A 25,293-nucleotide genomic window follows, 5' to 3' on the forward strand; every position below is an offset into this window, starting at 1 on the left:
TGTGTTTCAGAAAGTAGTCAGAGCCCTTTGTACTTCGGCACACTTAATCCTGGATGTATTGGGTGTGAAGCTGAAAACACTGCTGCTGAGTTCCGTTACTCTGCAGACTTGTTGCTGTGCTCATGCTTTGGCACATCAGCTCACAGCTGTGTTAACTGCTTCTTCAACTAGCGCCTGTATCAGCTGAAGTGAGGAAACGCCTTCGACACAGCAGCTTTATTTAGCTCTTCTGACACAAAGAAGGAATGTGGGAACTCTGCAGGGTGCAAACTTGGTAATTGTTTCACTGTCGCTGGGTATCTGTTTGTACAGAAAAAAACACAAGTGCTGAGAGATGCTCTAACCAGCAGAGCTTTTGCATGCCTCTACTGCCTGTCTATGAACAGAGAATGAGTGCAGTCTCAAAGCAGCTGGCTAATTGCCGGGGAAAGAAGAAGACACAGCAAATTTGTGTCACTTTTAATTCCATCACCACTTCGTCTTTTCATAAACAGGGAAAGGTCCTGCAGTGCTGTGTGCTCAGGAGGCAAGGAGCCTCTTGTTTATGTGATTCGTTTGCCGTTGGTCACATTCTGTCTCCAAAATGTCTGAGATGGATCACTGTTGAGCTCCTTGACATTGGAAACTACATTTACTGTGTTTTACTTGTTTTTTTTTTTAGGAGTGATAATGCTCCTCTCTTTTAAATAACGTTTGAAATTGAGAAAGACAATCTGACAAGATCCGCATTCCCCTTTCAACTGTGTCATGTGATCTTCCTCAGCAGAGTTGATCCACATATCCAGACTGAAAAGTGATTCACAAAACACCGTGATATGAATTGATGATGAAAACAAATGCTGGCACTCAATTGGTAGAATATTTTTGCTGTGGTTTTATGTGCTTTCCTTTCTGAATAACAGGATTCAGCCATCTTGTGTTAATCTATTGCTTTTCTGACAGCTTAAACTTTACTGCCCCTTTGTGGAGAAAAGTGGAACTATTAGCTCTGACTTATTCAGTATCAAGTTCCCACTATAAATATCAAAACAAAAGATACAGATACAGAAAAGGGCTTTAAATTAATTTATTAAAAAAAGCATTTCTCCACTGAAGCAGAACAAACATCTTTTTTTTTTTTTTACTACTGTTTGGAACGTGTACAATCAGAAAACGGACTCGCCAGGTCGCAAATCAAGCAAGGGGAGAGGGGTCTGCCAACACCACAATGTCAACACAGCCGGGACAAGGAGCAGGAGTGTGGGAGGAAAACAAAACAAAAACGAACAGAGAAAAAAAAAAAAAAAAAAGAAAAAAAAAAAAAAAAGGAGGGTAATGAAAACACAAACATTTAATCAAGTGCAGGTCATGTTTGGACAAAGCAGGTCTTTTTTTTTTTTTTCTTCTGTTCAATTTACAGTTCACAACTCCTGTTGTCAGATACATGCAAGGTCAACATCTGGAACTACACATGGAGATTTTATATGCTTATATCGGTTATCTGTGCAAGTATTAAAATATGTAGGTATAACGAAGCGGTTTCATATGGATATGTCAGAACAAGGGGAAAAGAAACAAATATTACAAAAACTATTACACTGCTTCACCGAACAGAAAAGCTCCACATGAAAAAAAAAAAAACAAAACAAAACAAAAAAAAGGTGATATTTCTAACTTAAGTTATCGAAATGTCACTGACCTCGACATTTTGTACGTTTCCTTTAATTAAATTATTATTCTTCTAGATAAGTGAAAATACATAAAAAAATCCTATGCTCCACATTTTGAAAAACAAAATACTGCATATCTACGTACAGCTGCGATAAAGGAAGGTCAGTATTGTAAGAGGCTAGCTGCCAGAGTTTCAGGAAAATTGGCTCCAAGTTGATCCCTTTCTGCATGTGTTGACCGTTACTTTTGTTTTCAACCATTAAATGCTCAATATGCTCTGCGCTCGGTTGGTCACTTCTCCAGAGCTGTCTCCACAGGACTGGGGAATGTGTCTGCCGGAGTCTCCTATCTGCTCTGAGGTAGATGTGACAGAAAGGTGGCGTCCAGCCCGAGCTGAGTCAGGGCCTCTCCCCGCTGGACCGTGTGAGGTCAAAGGTCAGCTCTTAAGGGTTAATTGTTGTTAAGGCTTCCTGTGGTCTTGGTTTAGTCACTCTCCTGTTTCAGTGGCTCACAGGGGACACCTTTGAGTTCATCTTTGTCCCATTTATTTATTTTGTTCTCAACCCACCGTTCCTGTCTTTAAAGGGGTGGACTATTTTTTTCTTTTTTCTTGATGCTCTAGAACAGATAACCCAAACTAAAAATGGAAAGAATCTTCTCTGTTTGGCACCTCGGGAGTCAGTGGTAGGAGGAGGAGAAACAAAACAATGATGGGGATGAGAGACAGAGAGAGAAACCGTGGGGGGGAGGAGAAGGTGGTGGTGGTGGTGAGGGGGAGGGGGGGTTGTGTGGTGTGTGGTTGTACAGACTAGTTGGCGTGGCTGCCCTGGTCGTTAGCTGCCGAGGAGTCTGAGTCGCCCGCAGCGGCTGGGCTCGAGGAGGCCGGGGCCGCTTCGTCCTCTGCTTTGATGCGCTTGGCGTCCGGCTGTTCACTGGCCAGCTGGTCCCCATTCTGCCGTTTGGTGGGGAGGGAGGCAGAGACTGAGGCGTGGGCCGCCAGCAGGTGGAGAGGGCTCGCCACAGCTGGACGTGAGCAGGAGGAAAGAGAAAGAAAAAGGAAGTAATTTAACCGTCAGAGCTGCTCAAACTGCGGTTAACCAACATGTGTAAGCAGCTTTGGGATGTGTGGTTTGGCTCAGACTTCTTTTCAGATCCCAGGGAGGAAATGTGTTGTTGAACATAGACTGTCAGATCACTTGAAGTAGTGCAGTTAGTTAGGATCCATAATCATATGATTTATTAGCGACCATTTGGAATTACAATTAGTTGATTAGCAGAATCATTATTAGTTATTTGACTAAAATTATTATTTCATAGTATAAAATTCCTCAACAAAAATGCAAAAACGGTTGTCTGTAAAGATTTGCTGCCTTTCTTCATTGTCAGCTGAATCTGCATTACAGATTGCTGGTCAAGAAAATAATGAGATACATCCATAACAATAACTTCCAAGCTTAAAGCCTTAATGATTTTATTCACCTCTGTGGAATCGCACAGTGGCTCAAAGTTGTTAAAATAGAGATGTATTTATTTGCAAACATGAGAAGTGTTCCTCATGAAATACATAAAATGTTGATGACTGTGGCACTGTTGCTGGTTCACTGTGATTTTGATCCAATTAATGTACAATGGCAGATCTTCACTGTAGGGAGGCTGGAGGCTCCGGAGAGCAGATCACACCCAGACTAAGCTTTGATTGCTTCCTCTGACAGTATTACTGACATCCAAAGTGTTGTGAGGAACAAACTTAATATGGTTTCTCTACTAACTTCTCTATGAAGCCAATCAGGGTTAATTTAGTAAATATTGTCCTAAATCGTTTTAGAGACATAAAGAAATGTTATAAGTCACAGCATTACAATAAATCACAAGAGCTTCTTGTCAAAAGAAATAGTCCCTGTTTCTCTTAGGGGGCATTTTCATAAAGCATCCCACAACTTCTCCTGTGTGTCTCACCTGAGCTGGCAGGTCCCTGGATGGCAGTGGTGATGCTGTGGGTGCCGTTCTGTGTGATGGCCTTAATGGGCAGCTGGTGCTGACCCACGGGGGCCTGCTGCACTATGGTAACAGTCTGCAGAGGGCTGGCTGACTGGGAGCTCTGGATGATGCGACCTGAGCCGCCTATAGAGGTGATGGTGGGAACTGTCTCCACTTTCACTGATGGAAGAAAAATATTTCAGCAACTCAGTGACTGTCATGGATTAGACTTAACGCACATTTACAATTAACTCTGGCACAATTGGAGAAATACTGCCTGTTTAAAAGATAGAAATGATCACACAGAAAAAGGTCAATATTATATTTTGTAACTGCAGTTGTCTACATTTTTGAAAGGCCGACATATGTTCTGCGTGCTAAAAATTAAAGCTTTCCAAAAAATGACTAGTATTTCTCAAATTGCGTCAGAGGTATGTAAATTTCTGATCACAACTGTACATCATATTTTTCAACTTTGTCACAGGAAGGGCTGTGATTCCCATCTGATACAAGAACCATTTACAAATGAACTTTTGCTATCGGCTGCATCATTAAGCATTCTTTTTTGATAAACATAATATTTATATATATCCGTAGCTAATCTCAGTTCATTAGCTGTCTTTACTAACCTGTCAACTCAGAAAGAAGCTTAGACATACATCATATCAGCACCATGACTTCCTACTATTAAGCGCATACAGGTTTCCCACCTTTGACCTCTGTGTGCTCTCCATTCTCCTGCGGCTCACTCTTGATGATGGTAGCAGGCTGGGCGATGACGGTGCTGAGGGACCCTGCCGGGATTGGCTGCAGAACGTGGACAGTCTGAACGGCAGGCTGGGAGGTGCTGGTGCTCACTGGGGAGGCCATGGTGTAGGTCACTGGCTTAATGGTTTGAGGTAAAGGACGCTGGACTGCTATGAGTACCGGCTGGTTGTTAACAGGCGAGCCTGAAACAAGGCACAAGATATTTACACAATGACAGAGGATACTTTTCAACACAGTTTTGAAAAGATGATGGCAAAAAATAAAAGCAGAAAAAACAGATCAGAAAGGTTTCCATATTTAGATTCATGCGAGGTATTGCCAAGTGGTTGTTTGAAGTCGATATTCTTTAGCTGTTAAATAAACTGGCCCTGTGCAATACTGCTTGTAACTACGGCCAAAACCAGACAGATTTTCTACCACCTGCAATTGTTTTATCAAGAGACAATAAAACAGGAATGCTAGCGTAATAAAATGTAACATTTTTCCAGTTTTAAGTTAGTTCTCTCTTTTTTTTTTTCCTCTCATGGATATTCTGTTTGTGCAGAACAGACGACTGTTTATACAGTGTAAAGTCAGTTTTTGGAAGAAACTTTGCCTACCAAAATAAAATGTATACCCTCAGGGATGACAATGCGAGTAATTATGCACCCTTTATGAAACTAACCTTAAGCCCGACTTGGCTCGACTTGATAAGAAAACAAATGAAGAATACAGTGGGGCAGAGACATGGGACCCCGGCCAGAATCAACATTCACAGAAACTAAAGCAAAACTTTAAATTGTTGAGGTGAAAGCAGAATGTCAAGATCTTGTACCTGGTGTGTTTTGTGCAAAGCGTGCTTCCTGGATGACTGCCAGTTTGGGCTGGATCGCCGGGGTGGATGCTGGGTTGCTGGCTGAAGCAGATTCCAACTCCAGTGGAACTGGGGAACCCTCTCGTGATAGGCTGTCAGGGGTCTGAACGCCACTGGAGTGAGCAGAGAGCACCCCTGAGTGATTAGGAGACGCAGGGGCACTCCTGAGGGTAAGGAAAACAAGTGAGGGTGAGAAAAATGAAAAGAATTGAAATTAAAAATGCAAATCCTCGTTAAATATATACATATATATATTTTTTTTTTTTTTTAAATAGTCTGTGGACAACAAAGTTCTGTGGAATGGAGGTGTGAACTAATTGCTGATGACCTAAAGTCTAAAAGTTCTATCAAAAATGGGATGTTGTGCTCAAGCATCTGCTTCATTCTGCATTGAAGCTTAGGAACCTACACCAAAAATATCTGTGGCTGCACTTTTCCCACATGGATCCTCTGCTGTACCACAAAAATGCCAGCAGCACAGTAAACAACAAATCCTGATGGTCTGCTTTCATAACATTTACTACAAAAACTGCATTGCAGTAAAATGAGGCAAAGTTTGTGAAAGTGGGATGAAGTCAGACCTGGAGGACAGTGGTCCGTGAGGGGTCCTGAAACAGGGAACACCCCGGGGCCTTCGTTTTCTGAAAGCCTGCTCAATGAGCTTTGCCTCTGAGGACGGGTCTATCCTCCAGAATGAACCCTTCCCGGGCTCCTCCTGCGATCGCGCCACTTTGATGAAGTAACGGTTCAATGACAAGTTGTGACGTATCGAGTTCTGCGATAGAAGAGAGGCAAGGATGGTTAGCTTTTTTTATTTATTTATTTTTATTGATGTTTTAAGGTTACGCCTGTGGTTGTTTCTAAGGAGCTCTTCACTAAGGTTTTTGTGCACAGGTTCTTCAGGAGATTTGTTACTTATTCCATCACCAGTCAGGGTGGAGCTCTGACAGACAAGAGGCCAAATTTACCTGCCAGCCCTTGTCTGCAGTCCTGTAGTAAGGGTAGTTCTTTGTGATGTGATTGTAGATTCCATTTAGTGTGAGCTGCTTGTCCGGAGCCAGTGTTATAGCCTGGACTATCAGCTGTGCATAGGAGTACGGAGGTTTGGAGTCATCCTGTGGTGCAGAGAGAATGGTGCATTTGTGAATACTTTCACTATACATAAAACAACTTGTTTTTAAAATAAACAGCCTGAGCAAAGATATTTATGGACAAATTTGACCTAAATCACTAAACTGTGGCTGCAACAGAGACTAGCACTTCCTCCTGATCAATCGTTCTTCGATATCCTTTTAATATGATACATCACAGAGAGGCTGTAGATAGCTTTTTATCCCACACGGAGTGCTTTAAGTAGGACAGCAACCAATTATTCATTCATTATCATCATCAATTATTTGTTTAGTATATGAAAGAGCAAGATATTGAAAAACTGTCCATTACAATTTCCAACAGTTCAAAGTGACTCCTTAAAATTTTGTTTAAGGTGACATTCAATTTCCAATAATACAAAGCAAAGAACAAAAAAAAAAAACCGACGTTGGAGAAGCTGGAAGCAAAATGGGTTTGATGAATTTGCTAAATAAATGATTTCAATTATGTTTCTGTCATCAATTGGACAAAAAGAAAATACACCATATGTTGAGTTTCCATTAGAAAACATTCAGGCATTTTAAGGTATTTACAGAATAAATGAAAATAATCACAAAAAAGAGGAAATTAAGCCAAGATGTGTTGATCACAAATTCCTATTACACAGTGAGGGGACTTTGCAGTCCTTCGCACCTTGGGACTGTCCCCCCCAGAGGCCTCTTTGTCGTTCTCAGGTTGGGAGTTGTCATTCATAAGCTGCAGGTCCGCAGAGCGTACCCCCAGCCTGTAGCCTGAGGAACCTGCACCCCGTGGACTGGAGGGGCACGAGTTAGCAGCACTATGGGGAAACAACAACAAAACTGTCAATTGCCATAAAGACACTGCATAAAGTAATTAGTAAAAAAAACAAAAAAAAACCAATATATATTATTAAGTATTTAAACTATAGTAAACCTGGAAGGGGCAGTTACATTCCCTGGCTTGGATCATCTGCAGTCTGTGCTGCAGTGGTACACTTCTGGCCCACATCTATACTAACTATAACTAATACTGTGTAACTATTTAGTAATTATAACTTAACAACCAAGGCTAAAGTGACAATGTAAAGCATGATTTCTGTATTTAACTCTCAGGGGACTCTCATTATATTGGCTATATGGAACAGCTCAGGTTTCCCCACATTAGCAGCACCTGCTGCTTCTTTCATTACTCTGACTGTATATCTGTCAGTAGTAAACAATTCATCACTTCAGTATCAAGTGACACTTATAAAAATAAGAAAACCCTGGTTGGTTTGTAGCCATCTGGCTGAGATCAGAGTTTTGAGAGGATCTAAAAGTCTGAGATAGAACTGCCTCCCTCTCTGAGCCAAGTCTAAGCGGATCACCATACGGTGGCCATGTGAAGGTCACCTCACACCTCAAGGTCACTGGAGGGCAGTGCAGGAGTTTCTTTTCTTGTTGCTATGCACTAGAATGTGGAAAACTGAAGGTGCATAGCAACATTAGAAAAAAGAGTGCTCAACTGAAATGTTTGAGCTTTTTATATTTATTTTGCCTGTGAAGGGTAAACTAATATTGCCCTGACTCTGGCATTTGGTTTGGTTCATTAACATATCAGCTTCTATCCTGGACTTACATTATAGTTTTCAAGCAGCATTTAACTGTTTACTGACAACTTTTCTGGGACTGACACAGCTTCACCATACTCCTTTGTTGTGTGAAATGATCAAAATGGCAGTTGAATTTTGCAACAAAAGGCACTTCCTGCTTCCTGCAGGTAGGTGAACGCATCATTTCTGATACTGAGTACCTAATGGTGCCAGTAGGCGATGGCAGAGGGCTCATTAGGTGAGCAATGTTGTCTGGAATGTTGATGGTCAGGGGGGAGATCTGGGGCTGTACTGGTTTCACTGGGGACTCTGGAGCTTCACGCTTCACTTTCTTCCCACTGGACAGGGCTGTAAATGTGATCTTGATGTTTGTGCTGGGGAACCTGAAAGTGCACCTGCGAAAGAAAACACAGAGGATTTTAAAGCTGAGCTGTAGCTCAAAGAGGTGCCCGTGAATGTAAACAAATCAATTCGTGAGTATCTGACAACGTGACGTGAAGTTCTACTGTGGTACAAGTATATGCTGATTCTCTGCCTGTTTTTAATTAGCTGAGTACGACAAAATGTAAGTTAATTCAACTGGAGTATCGAAGCAGCAGCTTGATGAGCCACAGCATCCTGAAATCTCAGCAAGCAACAAAACACAAATGCAGTCCTCTGCATTACAATACTGCAGAGGACTGAGGCAGACTGGAATTTAGCTGTCCTCGTTTTCAGAGGGAGCCATGGCCTTTAGTGGAGGACAGGCCTAAATTAGTTTGAATGGAGATGCTTAACACATTCTAACATCGGCACCATGCTAATAATTAGAAAACATGCCTGAGAGGGAGGTATGTGTTTTATTTATATCTGGTTATTGGTGGTTCATCTGTTCATAAATAGACAGAAAATGAACTCAAATATAGGGAATTATATGTTCTATAAAGAATATATTGAATATAGTGAATATTCGCTACTCATAGCTTTTCAAATCTGAATATTTGTTGTGTTTTAAGTTATTTTTATATTATTAAAATTCTTTTACTGGGATTCATGCTGATAAGGAAATCAAAAGCTCAAGGAAACAGTAACTACATTTTTTTGGGGTACCTAGACGTTTTGTGAAATAAATGACACATCACAGTTAACGACAAAAAGGACCTTTCTTACATTTTCCACAGTGACTTTCAACAACCTCCTGCACTGACTGCCATTGGTTCCTTGATGCTTTCCTCAAGAGAACCTAGTGTCGTACGCTCTACCCTGCTCTGCTGCCTACAGGAAACAAAGTTACTGTGGTTCTCTTGATACAGAAATGAGAAAACAACCACTCTGCACCAAGCAAACAAATATGCAGCATCACCACAACACCAAATCTGAAGCCTCTCAACTTGTTGCTCAGCGGCAGCATCTCCAATTAATACACTGCTCCACTGGTTCAATACAATACTTTCAGTTCACTTGTCAGGTGCTATATTCATTTTATCAACCCAAACAATTCAAGACTTACTTTTTACCCCCCCAACAAAAGTTAGACCAAGCAAATGGATAATGGAGAAGTGTCTTCATGCGAAGTCTCCATCACAAAGTGTAGCTCCTGATAAAACAGTTTCCTCTGGTCTCATTTGGGTTTGTCTGTTTCGGAAGTTAAATTCACCAGACATCCATCTAAAATCTTCCTCTGTATCCACTGTATTTTAGTCTAAATGAGAGTGAATCCAGCTTTTCCCATCACTCCCTGCTCTGCAGAGCCGCAGGGCCATGGACACAGTGTGTGTGAACAAATAAACAGCCTTTTCCACTAACTTAACTATAGCTGATAGCAACACATGTAACCATAGTAATTGTACACAACAAAGGTCAACAGCTGTACCCCCCCAAAAAAAATGCAGACGATAAAACAAATGACTAAACCATACACATTAATATCTGAGTGATGAAACAAAACGGTCAAATGAAATCTTCAACACTCACATACCAGAGAACAGAAGAAGAAACTTCTAAATCACTGTTAGGATCAGGCTGATTAACACCCCAAAGACAGTGGAGGCACACATTGGGTTTTTTTTTTAGTTAAAGAGTGCCAGGAACAGCATTTTTTTTTTTTTTGTTTTTGCCAGGCCCTTACAGAGCTGGCATCTGCTGAGAGAACTGTATCCCCAACACCTACATCTCAAATTAGCTTTGCTGCTCACAGGAGGAGACACAGAAATGTGTCCTGGAGCCAGACTGGTGACAGTAGACACTGTCATTATGCATGCGCCCTCCAAACACCCTTTTAGGAAGCACTGAGACTTCTCTGCAGCACTGATAAATAAATAACATTGGAGAGTTTTGCAATATCTAGCAGCTGGGTGTAACTAAGTGAGGACAATGAACTCTAAATATAATCAATAAATAACAAAAAATATCAAAAACAGTCCTGGTCCTTTACGTTTTGTCCTGTATTCCACTGGGTTGTCAGTGAGCACTGCTACATCTGCTAATATAAACACTGGCCCCACCACTAACAGCCTGTTACAAGGAAATTCTGATGTAGGAATATTAATCTTTGATATTTGTAGATTTTTGCTTAAAGGGCTCTGGAGGAATGATAAACCCTCAAATTTTAACCAAAAATGATTACAAACTCCTCCCCCTGGGTGTTTTTTCTCCTTGGCCTTTAACTGAAGTTGAAATATCTTCCATTTACTTGATTTTATGTCTTTGATATATTGTGTGTTTGATTTTTTTTTTAATGCTGAACAGCATTTTGGTCAACTTTAGATACTATTAATAATTAAACTCTGACATATTATACAAAGTAAATATTAATATATCAACACTGAATTATTTTGACAGCTATCATGCACGTCACGTTTTTAGCTGTGCAAATAACCATGAGCCTAAAGCACCACGAGCAGACACTCCGAGTGCAGTGAATTTAAACACGTTGCCTTGTTGACATTACAACATGACATTAATACTATTGTTACACTGCCGTAACTTAGGTAACTTATCTCAGCCTACAAGTCTCATATCTCATCAAAATAAGTAATGAGGCAATCGAGCCTGAATCTGACCATTAAATGCAAACTCATGCTACACAACTTTATAAAAACTTTTCTCTCAGTATTCAGAAAACAACTTATTTGTCAACACACATCTCTGCTTTGGGCTCTGTGCTTAAACCCTGGTTTTTATTCATAACTGGAAGACTGTCATTGTCTGAGTGAGGGTCTTTTCATAGAATGCTGTGTTTGTGTTTTTCAACACTGCCCTCCAATGCATATAGACACAGAAGCCTCTTTATCAACCGTATCTTTCTCCTCTATGAACAATGAGGCCTAAAGTCCAAAAACACAAACACACAGTTGCTACGCTGCTAAGCTTAGAGGATGGCAAACAAAGCTTGTTCAACTGAAAACTTTCACTTGGTTTTCTCCCCCACCAACACTGCAAAAAAGAATGTAAACACAAGAAGACAGCAAGAGAGGAAGAGCACCAACTTGGAGAGAATTTGTGGGTGTGGGAGAAGACAGGGAAGGGAGGGAGGAAGGGGAAGGAAGGCTGTTCTTTTCTGCTCAGCCTGTTTACATCACCAAAGAGGAATCCCTGGAATACAACTGACCTGTCCCCTGGGCCACAGCTCTGCAAGCTCTCTCATGTTGTCAATCTGCTTCTTCAGCTGCACCCATCTTAACATGGACAGTGAGGGTCATTTAAGAGTCTCCTCTAGCTTGAGGATTACAGTAAAGCATGTGAGCCTTTGCTAGGAAGTGTCTTACTCCTGGAAGTACATGCAGTAAAGACCACTGCTAATTAAAAGCTCTTTACTGGCAGTCAGCCTGATCAACCCCAGAATATGAACCACTACTGCTGCTGCTTCCTTCTTGTTCCACACAGTCTCCACATGAAATGAAATGAACTGGTGTATTACAGTATGGCTAAAGACCAGTGAGGAAATTTATTTTACTATTATCCTAAGTGACAGAAACCCGTGGAGCTGTAGAAAATACCTGTGTGCAAAAAACAAGTTAGAAATTGCTTCAAGTCAAAACAAGCTTTTTGTGCAGCACAGAAAACTGGTTTCACATTCAAGGGTTGCACAATAGTCGAGAGCAGGGTGGGAAGCCTGGCCAACGATTGGTTTGTCTACATTACAGGTCACTTTTAGTGAATACACTGAACCCCTTTGTTTTCTGCCAAACATCTCAAATACATCTGTCTGGTAAAAACTGCAAACAAGCTGGTTTGTTTGTTTTTTTTTTTGTTTGTCCAGATGATCTTCCAGTTCTATACACAGACAACATGTGGTATTTTCTCTGAAACACATGAAATTACACGTCAAATTATATTTAATTATTTTAGTAATGTAATCTTTAGCTTTATATGTGACACTACAAACTGCAGGATTTTAATTAATGAAGCACACAAAACAGGACTTAAATCACAGAACTAGAAAATGGAAACAACAAATCTTAACAATGGACTGAAATATAAAAAAAAAAACTCCAGAAAACTAGCAATTCTTTACTGTATTTTTTGTCAACAAACTGAACTGATTCAGTGAAGTTACATTCAGGTAGCGGACCGAACCCCAAAGAAAACATTTACTTTTTTGTTTAATAAATTACTTCAGCTATGAAATGATTAGCAAAACTGTTATAGATCAACTTTATATTAATCAAATAAGTGATTCAAAGAATAGCTGTTCCTGCTCCACTTACAGCCAATGTTTTTTTGTCAGACCAACAGACCAAAACCCAGTGATAACTGGGTTAACGATACAATATTTAAAAAGCTGAGAACAGAGAATGTTTGGCATTTTTGTATGACAATTGCTTAATCATTTAAACTCTTATCAAAATTGTTAACTATCTTCAGGGTAGTTAAACTATGACAACATACCTGGTAGAAGACAGCTTTGTATTACTTTATTGCTATCTGTAATTTTATCTGTATCGACTACTCAGTCATGGCCTGCATCCAAACCAAACTGCACATATTTACTGGAAAACAAAAGTTTTACAGCCCATTAGTAAAACCAAGTGCAGACGAAGGCTGTAGAGTGTTTGGTGTGACAAATGTTTGTTTAGACAGCAACACATTTCACAACAGCACATCATCAACAAGCCCTAAGAGTGCAACAATGGCACACTGCAGGCTCCAACCTGCACAACCAGGCTCAGAAACTTCCTTTTCAAGAGTAAACAAAACTCTTCGACAAATGAAGTAGCACACTGCCCTATCCAGCAGCCTAAATTCTTGTTTAATGGTCGATTGTATAAAATTTCTGGGGAAAAACAGTGAGTAGTATAACTTCAGCTGGTTGAATGGAGGCCAAAGGTCCCACAGGCTCAGTGAGCCTGCAGGGCGGGGACGGGCTGGTTTGTTTACGTTTAGGGGTCGAGAGGAGCTTCATTCAAACTGCAGCTAACATGTTTGTCTGATCACACGGGGGTTTGTTTACAGTATCACGAGCTATGCGTTTCTGACTTTAGTGCCCACGTGACTAAGAAAATAAAATAATTAAAAAAAAACAGAAGTCAATATCAACAATAGCGTCCGCATAGCTACGAGCTAACGGGGGTAGTTAGGCTAATTAGCTCCAACAGAGACACGGGGAATGTGACTAAGGCCGAGGTGACCAAAGGAGGAGACGAGGACTGACGGCAAGCGACTAATTAACGCTGCTGCTACCAGGAATGTCAACAAAGAAAATGGCTTTGGGAACAGGATGCGGACTTCTTGCTAACATGCTAAAACACGTGGTCCTCTCGAGCCTGCTAGCCGAGATTTACCCCCAGTGTTGTTGCTGTTAACTTTAGCTGCTAGCGCTGCTGTCCACATGTTCACCAGGGAGGGAAAGTTAACTTACATCCGTGGTAGCTGCAGAGGAGGGGCGCCCCGTCTGAGGAACACTCCGTCTACAAACACCCCGTTTTTACCGAGACACCTCAGGTAGAAGTCTCCGCTGCCCGTGCCGTCGTCGCTGGCGGTGAATATTTCCAGATGCCTCCTCGAGATGAAGCTGGAGTGACCCATGCTCACATCCACGGAGCCCTGAGACGAGTTCCGGCCGATGGTCACCGAGCGCTTCTTCATCATGTATTCGAATTCACGGCCCTCAAGCCGGGCAACCGGCCCAGACGATGCGCTCACCACAGCCATGTTCGGGTTAGTCTTTAAACGCCAAATGCTGGGACAAACAAAACCTTGTGTACGCTTAGACCCGACCGTGGCCCTTCAGAGGCGTGTAAATAGAGAAAATCTACAAGAGGGGCATCAATTTCCTAACAGGAATTTAGAGGGGAGCATGCGAGGCCAGGGACAGCGGCTCCGACCCACCGCCGAGAGAAAGGGTCGCTGAGAGATCCAACCAAACAGAGCAGAAGGCGGATATGGCTTGACTGACAGCGCGTTCCGCCAATGAGATTCGAGGACGACGATGCAGCGTTGTGACTGCGACCAATCACACCTGAACGTTAATCCGAGGACACATTCAAGGTCGGTTGGCATGTAGCAATACGTGCATATGCTACTTGGTGAGAGAGAAGAACCGGCCCGAGCGCTTTTTGAGCTCGCATGAAAGGAATGGATCAAGCAGTTTACACGTGCAACCAGTCACGTTAATGATTACATCGAAAGATTGTCGATAATCTCTGATCGTGCGTCGATGCCACCGACGAATCGTGTATTCAAACTAAGAATCAACCACGCGTGTTGTAGCAGCTTGCACTATTCAGCTCTCATCAATATCCACGTCGCAGCAGCGTAAACCCCACAGTGCAATAGGGTCTTCCTCCTCCACTACATAATCCATGCCGGGCTTTGCACGGTTCCCCCTTTGCAGCATCTTGTTAGTGTGTAATGGTGAGGTTAGCTGTCTTGTAGATGACCTTCTTTTGCAGTTTGTAATCAGTACAAACCAGTTTTGTTGTCTTGACAGATAGACCTGCTTTATATTAGGCTGATGGGGCTGCAGGTTTGTAGTGCTGTGCCGTTTGCAGCCCCTGTTATCATCAGGGTGAGTGACCGTGCCATCTGTAGGCCACTTGTTTGTAAACACTGAGGGACTTTTCTTTGGGGAAGTGGTGTGAGCGCGCGTGCACGTGGGTGCACACAACAAAGCAGGTCCCTATTGATAACACTTCAGTAAAGGTGTTAAGTATTAATCAGGCTTTGACAATCTGTTCCCACTGAGCCCACCACAGTTTGCAGAAGAATAATGGTCTTATATATGTTTGAGAACACACTGGAATATAAAGTATTAATGGCAGTAATGTCAAGGAAGTCACATTATTTGTTGACTTTTGTTGAATGTTGATATTGAATTTTCTGCATATTTGTTGGATCCAAATGTCTTTTAATGACATATCCCAATTAAAGATTCATATTCTGTTTTGGCACAGTGGCACAGTGTTGTTCAACATTTTTATAACTGTTCTTGCAATTTAGACATGCAGGAAACAACAGTTTTACTGGGTGTGTCTATTACTGATCCTCAATAAAGATCTTGTTTGTTTAGATAACAGTACCATTGTAAAGGTTCACCAGTGTTAGTAAAACGTAAATACTATATCAAATACTATATATATTTATAATGTATAATATATATTAATAATGACTAAATAATTTCTAAATTTAATGATTTCCTCTCAATAGTCAACAATAAAGAGCTTACAATGTGCAGGCACATGAAGTGAATATATTTAACAAAATTATATTGTAATGTAGTCCAAACTCTGTAATGTTTCATGAATAATATATTTCTTTTTGTTATAGAAGGTAAGAGGTAAAGTGCCTGTATGAACCACCTATTAGCCTCTAACAGCAGCTGGACCAACCACTGGAGGGAGACATACACCTTCACAAGCCTCCAAGGATGACATCATGAACTCACCAGCCATTTTAAGCTTTTAGGCTGATGTAGTGCTCACAAACAGAGAACAGTAATGCCACTTCATCACCTGCCAAACAGCAGATTTATCTGCTGTGAGCCAACGCAGGCCAGTATTCATCTGCGTATTAATAACAACAAGTGTAGAGTGCAGATTATAACAATATCAGATGCTCAGTGAATAGATTGCCAGATGAACGGTTTAAACTGTAAAGAATTTAATAACACTTATGATACTACAGTCCCAGGTGATAGTACATGAGATGATAATTCAACAGTGGTGTTTAGGAACCAATAACTAAACCATTAAAACATATACAGGGAAGACAATATCACCATGCTGTCTTATTTGAGGTACAGTCAACCAATAATTGTGCTCTCATTGCTCTCAAAGTAAAACCTTTCATAATTTGCATCTCTCACAGGAGATGCCATTTATACACTGATGAAAGCAGTTGTGATTAAGATTGCAAAGATGTCAAACAATCATACTGTCAACCATCAAGGCAACTCACTAGAACAGAGCAGGCGGTCTCCCATGGGGGAGACGGGGCAGAGCAGCAGGGTTTCCACCTCTCTGCAACGAGAGACAGCGAGTGAGCCCCATTATGCCTCTCCTCCATTTCCTCTCTCGGGCTGGAACCAAAATGGACACATTAATAACACTCTCCTTGTCTAGGGGAGCTAATGGTGCCTTGAGTGCTGATTAAGGCTGGGAAGAATTGGAGAAGGAGTATTATTTTCATTGTCCTCACTGACTGTGCTTTAGTTTGTGGTGAACAAACTGAACCGCAGATGCAGCGTTTGGAGTAAAAACTGCTAATTGGCAAAATCTTTCGGCACATGTAATTAGATTTTGGAGCGTCACTGCTTTTGTGAAGGAACACATCTTCTTCCTCTCAGTAGTTTGTTTGACAGAGATGTAATTGCACTGGGTGGATCTTTCTAAAATATCCCCAAGCAAAAACCCACGCTGCCCGTTTGGCTAGTTATACTGGGCTTCAGCCTGACAAAAACACAACAGCCATTTTAAAGCATGTTAGTTACTAATTTCAAAAGCTCTTCTGTCCGACAGCTCACACTACACATATACAATAATAATAACATGGTGCAGTTTTTAAAAGCTTCTCTCCCCCCCAGTGAAAGTGCTGAGAAATACATTTTTCACTCCAACCAAATCCATGAATCACTGTTGTTCATACGCAGCATGACAAGTTGTTTTTACCCTGAAGTCAAAGGGTGGAATAGTGTTTTTATCTCCGGCGAGTGAGATATGTTGCAGGTTGCGTCTGAAGTTGGATTTATCTCCTGTCCCTTTAGTGAGGCAAAAATCTCAAGTGTCTCAAAGAGTCATGACTGCGGGTGAAGCTTCTGCTTCATGCCAGTTCCCTCCTCTTCATCATGTGGCTGGTTTGAAGGAGTCCAGCGCCTTGCCCAGCTTTGACTCAGTCCTGCTTCCTTCATATGGTGCTCATAGTGTGTCTTGTTTCAGCAGGTTGAGCTCCTCATCAGACACAGTGATGCTCCCCATGTACCAGAATATCCAGAAGACTAGGCTTAAAAAGATCAGCAAAGGTCCGGAGAACACGAAAAAGTCCCAGAATCTCAAAGGAGCGAAGATCCCCAGGAAGAAGAGACTGAGGCCGGCGATGTCAAAAATAATAGCTAGCATGAGGAAAGTGATGCTGTACTTCCTGTGGTCTGCCATGGTCGTGCCAGGTGAGACGAACAGGTGAATGTAGTCTGAAGGTCTGAGAGGAATGAGAGCAAGTCCTGTCTACAAAAGACTTTCCTTCTCTTGGAACATTCATTTTACTCAAGCACACCTTACATTTTTTTCATAGCACAAGACTTAGTCGTGCGACAGGTATTCAACCACAATGGGATGTGCTGCTCATTAACAGCTGAGAAACCCCACAGTCCATCTACATTCCTTTACTGGGCTGACTTGTTTTGAATCTTGTGACATTTACTCACTGTCTGTGACCTGTGGGACAGATTTATGCGCATATATTTTGCAATCAGCATGTGTTTACACAGTGATATGCCTGCTATAATTAATTGAGACCCCCCCCCGAGCTAATGAAACCAAAGTCATTCACAGCATTGGTGTGCTGCATCTTTTATCAGATTATTCAAAGCCTTCACTTGACTTCACTCCCACTGAGTTCAGAGATTTATTCCAGGAACTATATTTACCCTTTTTATGTAGTTTGAGTTTTGCTCTGCAGGGTGTAAACTTCATTCAAGTGTTCCCTAAATATTTAATAATCCACAGTTCCTGCATCTCTATAATAAATGCCAGCTAATATGAAGTGACTGTCACAAAGAGGAAATGCACGTAATGGAAACCTTTCAGTGAGCACCTTGTTTGACCAGTCAAGCTGCCACTGTTTGTCTCTCCTGTGTGGCTTTGACATATAATGTCAACAGGTGTAGACGGCAAAGATGAATTAGCTTTCATTTACTGTAACGCTGTCATCAGTTTGATTAAAGTGACTTATGCTGTCAGTCATGCTAATTCTAACTCTGTGCATGAGAATTGGTTTCGTATTATAAATGAAACCCTGACAGAGCTGACATTTGCATAGGCTGTATTTGTAACTCAAATCTACTAGACTACAATTCCCAAAATGTGATTAGTATAGACAGAGTATATATTCTAGAAAGAGATACAGTGAGTCATACAGTACTGCAGGTCACATACGGTCCTTTGTTGAGGATTTTAGCTTGTTTAACCAACACCACGCCACTGTGAAAAACCTGTCTGACCGGTGTTAATGTTGCTTTGTCAGGAAATAAGTCAGCAAACTGTACTCTTTCAGTAGTAGCTTCAAAGTATATTGAATATAATAACTATATCTGGAAGATAAGGAAAAGACATTGAAAAAATGATAACTTTAGGGCCTTTCCTGGCAGTGTAGAGAAAGCATTGAAATAGTATTTAAACCTTCATGATGGAAAATAAAATCAATAGTAACATCAAACAATAAGATTAACAGATAAGCATTTGCTATTTTCCCATGATTTCTAAATAAGATCTTAATACATCTCCTATGTCATTTAGTAGCAATCAAATTGGGAAATGGGAGCTTTCATTGTATTTAAAATAAAGGAAGTATTAATTCATTATTCTTCTGTTTATGGAAACTGAAAACTTCATAATGTATATCATAAATTGCACTCTTCCCTATAGACTAGTTTCACATTTTTGCACGTCTAGCTGGACTATTGTGTACTTGAATTGTAACTGATTCACCACTATCCTCCATGTAACAAAATTTTTTAACAGGAAATGTCAAGGCAATTAAATGATGGACTCCTAACACAAAGTGTTATTGAAAATAAATTAGTTCCGGAAATCGTGGACCCATTAAACAAACTGTTAAAATAACATAGTTCAGGAAATCATGGACCCATTAAACAAACTGTTAAAATAACATAGTTTAGGGAATCATGGACCAGTAAAACAAAGTGTTACTGAACAATGAAAACAAAAACTTAACAGACCATCCTTTCAGAATAAAGTCCATATTTTCTGAAGGGGATGAGGGTGCAGTACTCAGTATTTTGAAGTGGCTTCCCTTCTCCCAGGACTATATAGAGAAAAAGAAACTGTTCAGTCAAAGTGCACGTTTTGGCTGCAAACACTCACTGTAGCCAACAGCGCATTTTGTTGTTTATCAAAGCAGATGTAGACCCATTTCACACATTAGGTGAATAGGGTTTTATATTCATGTCACGATGATCTCTTGGGCTTGGGCATCCTGTTCTTTCTCCACGTCCTTGTCCACGGTAGAGGAATCCAGGGAGTCATCATACCCTTCATTGTGGTAGGCTGTGGACTTGCCCCATGTCACCCTGCTGGCTTTGTGTGGAGGTGACCCCACCTGACTGCGCTCCTCATCCTCAGCGCATTTCACGCTCTCTCCCCCCTTCAGCTTCTGGCTCAGCCTCTCGGTTAATTTCCTCGCCAGTCGCACGACGATGCTGTTCCTCTTCTTCAAGCCGTCGTCATCGGATATCTGGATGTTGCCCACGTACCACATCAGCCATAAGGCCAGGCTGAAGAAAATGATCAGAGAGCCGGTGTAGATGAAGAAGTCGCCATAAAACTGACCATTGATACGCAGGTTGGCGAATATCCCGACGAAAATCAGAATCAGGCCGAAGACGTCAAAGACAATAGCGCTTAAAAACAGGGGCACGCAGCCCCCTATGCACTTTTCGAGGCCCATGGCTGAAAGATTAGAGCTGTTTGAAGCTTGTATAACGGGAGGATGATTCAGCCTTTGCACCTGAGCAGAGGCAGCGCACCTGTAGATAAACGCCCCACCTTAAAGAGACGAGTCAACAGGCTCGCTCAGCGCACACGCCACTTAAACACACAGCTCCCGTTTGTGTTGTCACTCGTCAAAATCTAACTTCAGGCTGAAGTCCACAATGATGCAAATGATGGAGGACTTTTTTTATTTGGTAGTCAAACTGATATCCACGGACACAGAGTCATGCATCACTCAGCCTTCCTCCTGTTGCGTTGTCTTTGTTTACAGACCTGCTGTAGGCTACTAAATGTCCACAGACACTACAGTGTAAAACATAAACATGATTTGAACAAGATATTGGCGCTTAACCCTTTTACTCTCCTCTCATGTAGAAATGAGGGTGTTAAACAATTCATGTCTACTATAATAAACATTTAGAATAGCAACATGTCAAATGTTCTAATATGTAATGGATTATTGGTTCATTAGCTTTTAATCATGTCTATGTTAAGTAATGTATTATTTGTATTATTATATGAGTTATGTTGAAGTAACATTAAGGAGAAATCCAAGTGGTGTCTCTATGGTGTGATTTGTTTTCTAGCTGTTATTACAATGATTTCATTTGCTGATTATCTTCTTTTTCAATCACTAAATTGTTTCTTTGAATGAAAATCCACTAATGGTTTATCCATTCTCAGTTTGATGTCTTCCTCTTATGTGCACGCATTCAGCAAACACACACAGTGCAGATCATGCTCATGTCAGATGAATGAAGAAAAATGGAAAAGTTTTGTCTGCCAGTCTGACCCTATATAAACTCTTAGGCTTAGAGGTTTAAACCTGCACTGGGAAAGGCAAAGCAAGCTGTAAGTTATTAAGCCTATAGCACACAGAGAGGAGCATTGACATTCAGCTCCACCTTCTTCCCCAGTTTGTTGCTAACTTTGTAGGTGTGTGTTATTTGGGGGGATGTTGGGCAGGTCCACTGAAGGTTTACCGCTTCCTCATTCAGAACAGGTTGCTGGTGTGGGCAGCTCTGTAAGAGCAGTGACAGTGAAGCACAACAGTGAAACTGAAGGCTGCAATAAGCAATAAGCTGCAAAATGTTATAAAGCTCTGCTGACTGCAGAGTCAGGAGACAATGCCCTGTGGAGGTTTTTACCACAAGCATTTCTTTTCTTGTAGGATTCACACAGTTCAATTCAAATATTGATTAACATTGTCTTATTAGGCCAATGTCTAATTCTAAAACAATGCATTTTCATTGGCTGAGACTAATATGCCACTTTATGCCCATTACAATGGACACTGGTTCTGAAAGAGTTACTTAAAATTTCTTGCCACATAATATTTAAATCCTATGAAAATCTACCTTCAAGACACAATAGTCAAATTCTTTCCTTTTACATATATTGGAGGGTAAATTCACTCTGATTTAATGTTAAAGTTACCTTCCCAAGGACTAGACACAGTAAACCGAGAACTGACAATTATAAGCTCTCACAACCTTTAATTATTTATGAATTGCATGTACTGTACCACACAGCATTAGGAAATCCCCGTTGTCCAGTCTTCTCTCATAAATATTCCGATCAGGACAGTTTGCTTTTCAGTGTCATTCTTACTAAAATGCATGGAAATGTGCGAATAATTGCATTTCCTGCAGTAGATTGTTGTCCTTGTGCGCTCACCTTTTTTTTTTTTTATCAGCCATGGTGATTAATGCAAATGTTGTCATGCACACACAGACAATGATTAGTTTTGTCAATCCTGGTAAATCAGTGAAATAAATCTAAATGTCATCACGCAGTCCTTTAATAATTTTTTTTTTTCCACAGAGGCGCCCATGCTGAAAAAGTACATTTCAATCCACTGCGTTCCTCATGCAAAATTACTTCCGAACATCACACATTGAAGATGGGAGGCCTGTAGTGATTGAGGGGCCTCTTCATGTTCATCTGCTTTCTGTTCTCCTTTGTGATGGGAATGAGAACCACGCCCACCACGAAAACCATTAGCCCAATGGACAGCAGGGCTGGTCCCAGGATGTTGGTGACCTTCCTGCAGTGGCCAGCGAAGTACAGACCGCTAATGATGATGCCACACGCCAGAAAGCTGCCTCCGGTGGACATGAAATGGATGGGGAACCAGAAGACTTCGCACTTGCTGCGAGAGGCCTCGGTGGTCCAGAGGGACTCGCTGCGAGAGAGGCTGAACACAGTGCTTTCTGTACGGCTTGGGGGTGTCAGCTGATCCCTGGACTGGGAGAGGGTGCACTCTCCCAGGGGGATGTTCTCTGGGCTGCCTGGCATGGCCTCCTAGATGACTCTGTGAAAGTCATGTGGGATAAGAATCAATTTATAGAGGAAGACACGTCTCTGTCATATGAGAAAGTTACCAGTGGACAATAAAAGAAAATTATAACTTTAAATAACTTAATAAATTAATTCACAAAAAATGCTGACATCTGTGATGAGGAAGCCTCTCCTGAGGCTCCTTAAATCGTTCTAGGCTTGAAAAAAATCAGCCGTTATTCATATAATGGTCATTTTTTTCACAAATTTACATTATGGAATAACACATTTTCTATCTATTAATATCAGGTTTGCATATGTTTTTACCACAGGTCCATCTAGCTGTATTATAATTATTGTTATTTTCAATTATTTGCCACTAGAACCCAATTCACACCAGGCAAACATAAGTAAACAATAAGACAAACACATACCTTTCAAATCTGGATCAAGTTCCTTCTGTATTTCTTTTGAAGAATCAATGAGTTTAAATCTGTCAACCATCAGAAAATATCCAGAAATCTGGAGGAGAAGCTGGAAAAATGTGGCCCACAGTCCGACCAGAGAAACCAGTAAACTGCAGTGCTACTGATTCCCACTGAGGAACTATCTACCCACCCTCCTGTGCTATCTCCACCTCCTCCAGTGAATCCTGTGACCACCATCCCTTTACCATCATCTACCATCGCAGGCGGTCATGTCTGATGTTGCATTCAGGGTGAGGTGCCTTCCGGTTCGGAGAAATATCCATAGACCCCAAAACTCAGGCTGAGGTCTCCATTGGGCTCTGAAATACTTTGAAGAAATGTATATAAATGCCTTTGTGTTTGACAATGTCAAAAAACTTCCCAAGTCTGGAAATGAGAGGAAAATATCTGCCTCATTTGGCTGGTGCTCTTTCCACACAAAGAGGAGCAGGGCAGGGCAGCAGCTAGGAAATGGCTCTCTGTTATGACTAGATTGATGTAACAAGCAATCATCCGCACAGAGACTTTCCAATACAGCCTAGTATGTTGGCACAGTATTGATCCCAAAGTACCCTCGAGCAATTATCTCCAAGTTGTAGTTGAACATAGATTGATAAAATCTATGTAGCATAATTAACCCTCAGAAGTTGGAGGAAATTTAATCAAGTTTAAGATTTATTGTCGTCTTATTGTTACGTTGTTCAGCTTCTAAAATTTCCTGCCTCAGATGCACAGTAGGAACACAAGATGGATGTTGCCGCAATATGACACTCCCACTTCCATTAAACAGCCCTGATATTGCATTTGTGTCTTTGTTGCTTTGTGTGTTCCTTTGCAAAGACACAAGTGTCAGTATGTGGCTATTGATCTGTACACCCCTCTTCAAACCATTTACACTCTACAGAGAGCTGCTAAGCTTTGAAAATGGCTCTCCAGCACTGCTACTTGCACTTGAGCTAAACACTGAACCACTGATGCCATTACATTACGGATGTCAGCTGTTTATGATGCAGCATTGTACCACCCTGTGGTACAACACTGATATGATGAAGCTTGTCAATACTTGCAATGAGCCCCATAATCCAACAGAGGGCAGTATTGGTATATATTAGCTTCATCATTATCATTTAGTGAATTATATCATACCAGGATTACTGAATTAATTAGTCAGTTCAGTATTTTTACAATAACCCCCAGTACCTTCCTGTTCTGTATTGATAAAAGTCTTTTATTTTACATCCACATGACTTTAAGAGATTAATTATCCATTTCATGTAATGTGCCACAGTATCTTGTGATTATAACATGGCTAATTCTCTTTAATGCTCCATTTAAGTGGGTTGTATCCCATTCACTCGATCACAGTCATCTGAGGGTATTTCTCACTGCTACCTAAACCTGCTAAAAGATAGGGTGGAGCTGCAGACCTTCATAAAAATGTTTGTTTTTGGATTGATAGAGTTGATAATTCAGATCATGTTTCAAGCACTAATGGCAAACACGTTTTAGTTACACGAATATCTAAGAGAAAGCAGTAGAATATCACAGGGGGATTATATGAGTTATTGGTGTTCAAAAGTTAAAAGTTGAGGCACTATATGGGTAAAGCAACATATAGGTATCCGCCTAATCCTATATGATAATACAAACATAGAGGGCTGCTGGGGATTAGAGCAAATAAGCCTTGTCTTGAGTCGGTACGCTGGGTTTGTTGGTTCGTCAGGGGTTTTAGGACTGAATTCAAATGAACTGTGGACTTTGAGGTGCAGCATCCGCACCCTCCTGTTAAAGCCACCAGAACTAAGATGCTCTAACAACTCCAACCCTTGTGATTTTTCAGTGCTGTGGATTAAACAGAAATATTTTTTGGCCAAATGAAGCCTCACACAGAGCCTCGTTAACTCCTTAGCAAATATCAATATAACCTGTGCAGCAGCTTGTCTGGAGATAGTCACTCGTCTGCAGATGAATACCATTTCAGGTCACCTCAGCTTTTTTTTAACACATTAACAACCTTTTCTTTTCAGGTGACCTTGGAGAACTAATTAATCTTCTTTGCATGTTTATGGTTATTTGTTAAGTAATCACATGAGGAAGGGCATGAAAACATCTGCAGCATAAATGTTCTTTCACTCAAGGAAATACAGCGATATCCTGTTGATATTCATAGTTTTCTCTTCAGCCTTTGAATTAAATTACACACACAAAAAAGACAATATGGAAGAGGGAGATTAGACAACAAAACAACAAAGGTTTGGCCTGGTTGTCTTCTCCTTCTACCAATGGATTTATTTGAACATTCTCCAACTTACATCTGACTGTATGGTCTGTGGACATTAAACACCTTTGAAATAAATACTGTTTAATGATCATGTGCCTATAATGAAGTATGACAACCCAAATTCTATGTTCCTACATAGGTCATTGATTTTCTTCCTCTAAATGAATCAA

General features: G+C 41.0%; 2 protein-coding genes across 3 annotated transcripts; both read right to left on the reverse strand.

Moving 5' to 3' along the window:
* Nucleotides 1-1,051: 1,051 nt before the first annotated feature.
* On the reverse strand, nt 1,052-14,286 carry foxk2b (forkhead box K2b). Of its 2 annotated transcripts, none has more exons than XM_026325025.2 (9): nt 13,792-14,286; nt 8,153-8,347; nt 7,034-7,178; nt 6,217-6,363; nt 5,830-6,023; nt 5,210-5,412; nt 4,338-4,577; nt 3,607-3,807; nt 1,052-2,673 (listed from the first exon to the last, which is right to left on the reverse strand). In XM_026325025.2, exons 1-9 carry the CDS (start codon nt 14,082-14,084, stop codon nt 2,459-2,461), a joined length of 1,833 nt encoding a protein of 610 aa, XP_026180810.1. In that variant the 5' UTR covers nt 14,085-14,286; the 3' UTR covers nt 1,052-2,458. The 2 variants fall into 2 exon arrangements, with proteins under 2 accessions (XP_026180810.1, XP_026180811.1); XM_026325026.1 differs by lacking the exon at nt 13,792-14,286 and adding an exon at nt 9,102-9,967.
* Nucleotides 14,287-21,985: 7,699 nt separating this feature from the next.
* On the reverse strand, nt 21,986-22,883 carry pirt (phosphoinositide interacting regulator of transient receptor potential channels). The gene is made up of 2 exons (XM_026326033.1): nt 22,810-22,883; nt 21,986-22,409 (listed from the first exon to the last, which is right to left on the reverse strand). Exon 2 carries the CDS (start codon nt 22,391-22,393, stop codon nt 21,986-21,988), a length of 408 nt encoding a protein of 135 aa, XP_026181818.1. The 5' UTR covers nt 22,394-22,409; nt 22,810-22,883.
* Nucleotides 22,884-25,293: the final 2,410 nt, after the last annotated feature.

This window comes from Mastacembelus armatus, chromosome 8, assembly GCF_900324485.2.
Source record: "Mastacembelus armatus chromosome 8, fMasArm1.2, whole genome shotgun sequence".
In the NCBI taxonomy this organism is placed as follows: domain Eukaryota; kingdom Metazoa; phylum Chordata; class Actinopteri; order Synbranchiformes; family Mastacembelidae; genus Mastacembelus; species Mastacembelus armatus.

Bases quoted from the DNA above. Each gene is read 5' to 3' on its own strand.
- foxk2b (XM_026325025.2), bottom strand. From the start codon at position 14,084: ATGGCTGTGGTGAGCGCATCGTCTGGGCCGGTTGCCCGGCTTGAGGGC. The intron at 8,348-13,791 runs GTAAGTTAACTT...TTTCTTTCGCAG, and splicing joins CCTCTGCAGCTACCACGGAT to GTGCACTTTCAGGTTCCCCA. The intron at 4,578-5,209 runs GTACAAGATCTT...GCCTTGTTTCAG, and splicing joins CTTTGCACAAAACACACCAG to GCTCGCCTGTTAACAACCAG.
- pirt (XM_026326033.1), bottom strand. From the start codon at position 22,393: ATGCCAGGCAGCCCAGAGAACATCCCCCTGGGAGAGTGCACCCTCTCC.